The sequence below is a fragment of the Teleopsis dalmanni genome, chromosome 2, assembly GCF_002237135.1.
Source record: "Teleopsis dalmanni isolate 2A chromosome 2, ASM223713v2, whole genome shotgun sequence".
NCBI classification, from domain to species: domain Eukaryota; kingdom Metazoa; phylum Arthropoda; class Insecta; order Diptera; family Diopsidae; genus Teleopsis; species Teleopsis dalmanni.
In genome coordinates, this window is record NC_051847.1 from 154,230,323 (window position 1) to 154,238,115 (window position 7,793).

General features: G+C 29.5%; 1 protein-coding gene across 1 annotated transcript; it reads right to left on the bottom strand.

The window, feature by feature from the left end:
* Positions 1-1,334: 1,334 nt before the first annotated feature.
* Positions 1,335-2,603, bottom strand: LOC119675973. The gene is made up of 2 exons (XM_038087194.1): positions 2,534-2,603; positions 1,335-2,332 (listed from the first exon to the last, which is right to left on the bottom strand). The coding sequence occupies exons 1-2, from the start codon at positions 2,601-2,603 to the stop codon at positions 1,335-1,337; spliced, it is 1,068 nt and encodes a 355-aa protein (XP_037943122.1).
* Positions 2,604-7,793: the final 5,190 nt, after the last annotated feature.

Genomic DNA, 7,793 nt, shown 5'->3' on the forward strand with positions numbered 1-7,793 from the left:
TCCAATAGCGTTTGACTTAATTTTCATGACATTATTAAAGACAGTTTCTTCACTAACACATATAAAGTCAAAACTGCGTTCGGAGGGAACACTCTCAAGTTCAGGGAAGACCGGAGCAACGTTCAATCTATCTCCTATAGGAACAAAGAAATCATTTAAAATGTTAGGATCAATGCTACATACATTTCTTGAGCTATTAACCACCCCTAGAGCTTTGATGTTACTCCAAAGTGATTTTGTAGGTAATGAGGTATCTAGTTTAGATTTAATGAACCTAGATTTAGCAAGATAAATAGCCATTCGATTCAAATTTCGAGCTGCTTTAAACCGCGTCCAGTTAAAAACATTCGGATATCTTTTCCACACTGCATACTTCCTATTTCTCTTGTTTATCATACGTTTGATGTCAGTACTGAACCATGGACATGAAGAATTCTTAACATGTATAGTACGATACGGAATATACTGATGCAAATAATTAATAATTATATTGTTTAAGACTGTCAATTTGTCATCAACTGAAGCACCAAACCAGCAATTACTCCAGTCAACAGTGCTAAGATCACTACATAATAACTGAGTATTAGCTGATTTAAAATCCCAGAAAGAAAATTGAGAGGGATTGACATTTCTCGTTACACAGTAATCTAAGGTAGTAAATAATAAATCATGATCGGAAACAAACGAAATCTGATCAAATTACAACACTTTGGTCAGATCAGACACGATCATTAAGTCGAGGAGACTTGGGCGTACATTATTACTATATCTAGTAGGCACGGTATTATTTACAATGCTTAGACCAACCAAAGCTATAAGGTCATTCAGTGCAGACACTTTAGCATTGCTCAAAAGAATATCAATATTAAAATCGCCAAATATGGCAATAAAATCAAAATTGACAGCAATAGGAAGGAGGGCTTCAAAAAGAGGACCACTACAGTACCTTTTGCTGGGGTTATAAGCACAAGAAACAAGAATTTTATGACTACCTAAATAAATACATACACATAAAAATTCAATTTCACTTTCTTCCGATATACAGATCAATTGACTTCTTAAATATGATTTACAATAAATAGCAACGCCGCCACCCAATTTATGTTTCCTATCATGTCTAAATAAAACAAAGTCGTTTATAGATAGGTATGAACTATCAAGATGGAAGTCAAACCAAGTCTCAGAAATGCAGATAACATCTACTTTGCTGTCTTCGAAAACAGCTCTTACATGATCTAATTTTAAGCCAGAAAGACTTCTCGCATTAAAATGAACTATATTAATACCACGTTGTTGTTTACAAAAAATATTAATTAAAGTTTTATCTTCCATGATTAATAATTAGTATTTTCTGCTTCTAGTTTAACTCTCCGCTGTAACGTCTTACACATAATATCTCTGCAATCATGATCCGTGCTCAGCTCACGAAGGTTAAGAGTTTTTTTTGCCTTAACACAATTAACACATTTAATAAAAACATTTTTGCACTCCTTATGAGTATGCCCAGTCTCACTACATTTAGCACATACATTGTCAATTTCTTTGCAGACACTTGCTTTATGATTAAAGCCCCAGCATTTATAACATCTCATAACATTTAAATGCTTATAAACGATGCACCTATCCCATCTGATATTAATTCTACGATCTTTCATAATTTGTTTGAAAGCTTTACCGTCTAATTCAATTATGGCGTTAAATGTATTCTTTTTTTTATAAGATTCGTATACTTTTAAAACTTTTAGGTGTTGGAGCGAGATACTATTTTGATTTTTTATTGCGAGAAGTAAACTGTCGCCATCTAACTGTTCACTCATTCCTGAGATAAACACTTTGGGATTACGCAATGTAGGAGTTTCAATGACGTATTGATCACTTAGTTTTTTCTTAATATCATTAGCAAATACTTCACGTTCTTTAGAGTTAATGCACTTAATAGTTACTCTGCCATCATGCCTAGTCTGAAATCCGTTCACTTTAACATTTAGCTGAGTTGGGCTAATTTTATTCTTTAAGTCTTTTTTTGTCTCTTCACTCTGTTGTTTATTAATGGGTTTCACAGTAATTGGTACATTAGCATTGATACCCATTTTTAGCTTAGCAGCAAAAGTATCTTTATTTTCAATCATGTTTATATTCTTAGATGTATTAATAGCTAGTTCATCATTCGGTTTTTTAATAACATCAGATAACAATGTAATTTTTTGCTCAAGCCCATTAAATTTGTTTTCATATGATTTTTGGACCTCAACAAGTGATTTAATCCTATCAGCATATTTTGCCTCTATAGCTTTTAATAAACATTTAATTTCATTTTCGTTAACGTTTAAGGCTTTTTTAAAATCATTTTTATATTCATTAAGACAATTATTATTTTTGGTCACACTATCATTAATTTCTCTAAGAGAAAAGTCAACATTGTGTATATATTGTAAGCAATCATCACAAATAAAATGAATCATTTTATTATTAAGGCTATTAATATGTGATTGCTCCACACCAGAACATTTAGTTGCAATGTGATATGCTTTACCACATACACCTTCACAAACTAAACCAGACTCTCCACGTATAGTAGAACGACACTTATTGCACTCTTTCATTATAAATCAAAAAGTATTTATTATTCTTAATCAAATATAATATTACTTATTATTATAGTTATTTATAAATTTTGGAAACATTTATCAACACTAGTTCGCGCGCTTTTTAGTTCGCGCCTTATAGTAATTATTGCTGTCTCTATCAGCTGATTTTAAATCAAAACAAAACAATTGCAATTATTATTTTGCAAAAAAAAAACAAAAGATTTAGTGTATTTGATTCAAATTAATCAATTTAAAATGTATAAAAACACAAGAAATCACACCCGTTGGTGTAACTTTCCACCATTATCGGCAAGTATTTGAATTGTAAAAAATTTTGAGCACAACAGTTGATATAATAAACTTTTAATACAGATTTAAAAAGGAAAAAAAGCAGAGCGCCGCCACAATACGTCATAACACGCAAGTTTGTATAATAATTCTTGATGTAGAATTATGGAGATAAATCGATTTAGCTTTGTGTTAATAATTCCTGATGTGGAATTATCCTTTGTATAAATATTCTGTGAAATTATATTATTTACGATAGACGTAATTCAACCACTTGAAATAATATAATTCGACTTTGTATAATAATTCTTGATGTAGAATTATGGAGATAAATTGATTTAGCTTTGTGTTAATAATTCCTGACGTGGAATTATCCTTTGTATAAATATTCTGTAAAATTATATTATTTAAGACGTAATTCGACCACTTGAAATAATATAATTCGACTTTGTGTATTAATTCTTGATATAGAATTATTGACATAAATTGATTTAGCTTTGTGTTAATAATTCCTGATGTGGAATTATTCTTTGCATAAATATTCTGTAAAATTATATTATTTACGATAGACGTAATTCGACCACTTGAAATAATATAATTCAACTTTGTATAATAATTCTTGATGTAGAATTACTGAAATAAATTGCTTTAGCTTTGTGTTAATAATTCCTGATGTGGAATTATCCTTTGCATAAATATTCTGTAAAATTATATTATTTACGATAGACGTAATTCGACCACTTGAAATAATATAATTCAACTTTGTATAATAATTCTTGATGTAGAATTACTGAAATAAATTGCTTTAGCTTTATGTTAATAATTCCTGATGTGGAATTATCGTTTGTATAAATATTCTGTAAAATTATATTATTTACGATAGACGTAATTCGACCACTTGAAATAATATAATTCGACTTTGTATAATAATTCTTGATGTAGAATTACTGAAATAAATTGCTTTAGCTTTGTGTTAATAATTCCTGATGTGGAATTATCCTTTGCATAAATATTCTGTAAAATTATATTATTTACGATAGACGTAATTCGACCACTTGAAATAATATAATTCAACTTTGTATAATAATTCTTGATGTAGAATTACTGAAATAAATTGCTTTAGCTTTATGTTAATAATTCCTGATGTGGAATTATCGTTTGTATAAATATTCTGTAAAATTATATTATTTACGATAGACGTAATTCGACCACTTGAAATAATATAATTCGACTTTGTATAATAATTCTTGATGTAGAATTACTGAAATAAATTGATTTAGCTTTGTGTTAATAATTCCTGATGTGGAATTATCCTGTATAAATATTCTAAATTATTATTATTACGATAGACATAATTCGACCACTTGAAATTATAATTCGACTTGTATAATAATTCTTGATGTTAAGAATTATGGAGGTTAAATTGATTTAGCTTTGGGTTAATAATTTCCTGCGTTGGAATTATCCTTTGTTTATATATTCCGTGAAATTATATTATTTACGATAGACGTAATTCGACCACTTGAAATAATATAATTCGACTTTGTGTATTAATTCTTGATATAGAATTATTGACATAAATTGATTTAGCTTTGTGTTAATAATTCCTGATGTGGAATTATTCTTTGCATAAATATTCTGTAAAATTATATTATTTACGATAGACGTAATTCGACCACTTGAAATAATATAATTCAACTTTGTATAATAATTCTTGATGTAGAATTACTGAAATAAATTGCTTTAGCTTTGTGTTAATAATTCCTGATGTGGAATTATCCTTTGCATAAATATTCTGTAAAATTATATTATTTACGATAGACGTAATTCGACCACTTGAAATAATATAATTCAACTTTGTATAATAATTCTTGATGTAGAATTACTGAAATAAATTGCTTTAGCTTTATGTTAATAATTCCTGATGTGGAATTATCGTTTGTATAAATATTCTGTAAAATTATATTATTTACGATAGACGTAATTCGACCACTTGAAATAATATAATTCGACTTTGTATAATAATTCTTGATGTAGAATTACTGAAATAAATTGCTTTAGCTTTGTGTTAATAATTCCTGATGTGGAATTATCCTTTGCATAAATATTCTGTAAAATTATATTATTTACGATAGACGTAATTCGACCACTTGAAATAATATAATTCAACTTTGTATAATAATTCTTGATGTAGAATTACTGAAATAAATTGCTTTAGCTTTATGTTAATAATTCCTGATGTGGAATTATCGTTTGTATAAATATTCTGTAAAATTATATTATTTACGATAGACGTAATTCGACCACTTGAAATAATATAATTCGACTTTGTATAATAATTCTTGATGTAGAATTACTGAAATAAATTGATTTAGCTTTGTGTTAATAATTCCTGATGTGGAATTATCCTTTGCATAAATATTCTGTAAAATTATATTATTTACGATAGACGTAATTCGACCACTTGAAATAATATAATTCGACTTTGTGCAATAATTCTTGATGTAGAATTATTGAGATGAATTGCTTTAGCTTTGTATTGATAATTCCTGATGTGGAATTATTCTTTGTTTTGGACTTGAATTTAATTTTTTTACTAGGTGTATGTACCTTAGTGATTATATCCCAAGTCCCCTCTATAAGAAAAAATGCGCATCTTATATTCGCACTCGACCGAGCTTTTTCGTAGCGTATCATTTTATTTACAGCTGATCTCACGTAATTCTTGTTTTAATTTTGCCGTTCTGATTTTCTATTTCATATTTTGTGCGGTACTCAGCTTGTGCATTTAGCTTCTCTTTAGGCTTCTCTTACGGCGAATATTTTTGACCGTTCTTGTTTTCTTATGTTAACGCTGCTTTGTTTTGATTCTTACAAAACGTGTTTTAAAACTACATTCGGTCGGTGGTGGTTTTTATTTATTTTGTTTGTTTAATTAGATTTAATTTAATTTTAGATTTACGTGTGATGTTTCTATATGAAAATTGGAAAATTTTACTTCCAAACTGTATATGTTCCTAAATTCCAAGAATGTGCCAAAGTGGGCCTAAAAATTGATATCTTCAAGACCAAATCTATACGCATCAACCCTAACAATAATGCTTCATTTGATATAAATGGTATAGAGCTTGAAAATGTCACTCAATTTGAATAGAGTAGAGCTTTAATTGAGGTTTCTGCACGCCTTCGTGAAACCAAGGGAGCCTTCGTGGATCTTAAAAATTTTTGGAAATCACCCAGTATCCATCTTAAAACAAAAATAAAAATTTTCAACCCCTTCGTCGAATCTGTTGTGTTGTGGTTGTCTGCGTCAAATTCTAAGAATATAGTGCCCACGAACTATTAGCAATGAACGTCTCATAACACAAACTAACAACCAACAAGCAATTGATATGGAAATAATTTAGAGGATATGCGGATGAGAGAGGTAAACTCTTCGCAAGCCAAATACCGGAATTGTTCATGCTGAACTCGAGTGGAATCCGCAGGGAAGAAAAAGTCGCTGTCGGTAACATGGAGAACAACCATCAGTAAAGAAACGAGCAAATCATTTAGTGAGCTAACAGTAATAGCGAGCGATCGTAGTAAATGGAAATCTCTTACGATTAGACTAAGTTCATAAATGTTATTTCTAGAATAATAATTATAATAATAAAAGTGGATTGAGCCCCTGTTTTTCCCAATGTTTATCTAACGAAAAGGAAAATTATTGTTAAGTCATTCTCTTACATTCAGATTGCAATAAATAGGTGTGTTAGTACCTATTTTCATACTATTTTGTATTAAATGTGTGTGGTCCAACAAGTTTGTTACTGTGTGTATTGCACCATATATAACGTTTGAATCTTTTTTAAGAAGTTTTCTGCCTTTTAGATTTTGGACTTTTTAGTATTTTCCTGATGCAAATTATGGAATTCTTCTGTCAAGTGTATATTATTTTCGAGGTTAGGAGAATCAAAATTTGGTTCCAATAACTGTTTGACAAATTCGACGTAGAGGGAATTTGGATTTAAGAAAATTTAATGTGAGTTGGATTTCTTTCTGACACAGCTACTATATGTAGTTACTTGAAGCAGTACCAAAGAATATTTGCTTTGGTTATTCCAGTAAAATTAAAAGTGTGAATGCAAGTTGTTTTGTATCACAATCGTGTATATCATGGGATTTTCTCATAATAAACAATCTGACATGCAAGTTATACCAAATCGCAGATACTCCAGTCGATGGAAGACCAAATGATTACTGAGTTTAAGAAGTAGCAGCTCAAAAAGACTCCATAGCAATGACGATGCATATGAACTTAAATTGTTTAGTTCGTCGAATTGAACTAAATAAATTTCATCGCATGTACTTAAAAAAAACTGTTGTCATCACAACTTCAGTTAATCAGTTGATAATCCGTGTAAAGTTCATTGTGTCAACGGTTGTTTCAATTTGAGTTGTGCGGTGATGGGTCAGTGTTTTGTCGACAGTTATTAGGTATACGGCATTAAAACATTTCTGAACTAGTTACCAATTCTGAACCAATTCTTGCTTCTCCACAAAAAACTAAAATCACTTTATTTGTTAAAATGCATCTTAATTAAATATGACAAAGTAAATGAGCCGTACAGTGGTTGCACGATAAAATATAAATTCAGTTTCGGTGATTATAATTAATAATTGGTGTGAAGATATATGTTAGGACATGTTAGCTATATTTAATAGGATTCTCTACTAAAAGAAATTTGATAATCACATACAAAAACTGAACGACTTGTGTATGTTAAAATATGCAGACAGATGTAGCTAATGTATCTCGTCAAATTTATCAGGAAAACGACTGTGTAGCTCTATTTTACATGAGATTTGACATTAAGTGGGTGTATGTAAAAAAACAATCAATTTTATTGACTATAGGTTTGGACTTAAAATGGT

What these genes read in the sequence shown, in the direction of transcription:
- LOC119675973 (XM_038087194.1), bottom strand. Translation starts at nt 2,603, where the DNA reads ATGAAAGAGTGCAATAAGTGTCGTTCTACTATACGTGGAGAGTCTGGT. An exon ending in AGTTTGTGAAGGTGTATGTG is followed by an intron (nt 2,333 to 2,533) that starts GTAAAGCATATC and finishes ATTTTAAAAAAG; the next exon opens with CCTTAAACGTTAACGAAAAT.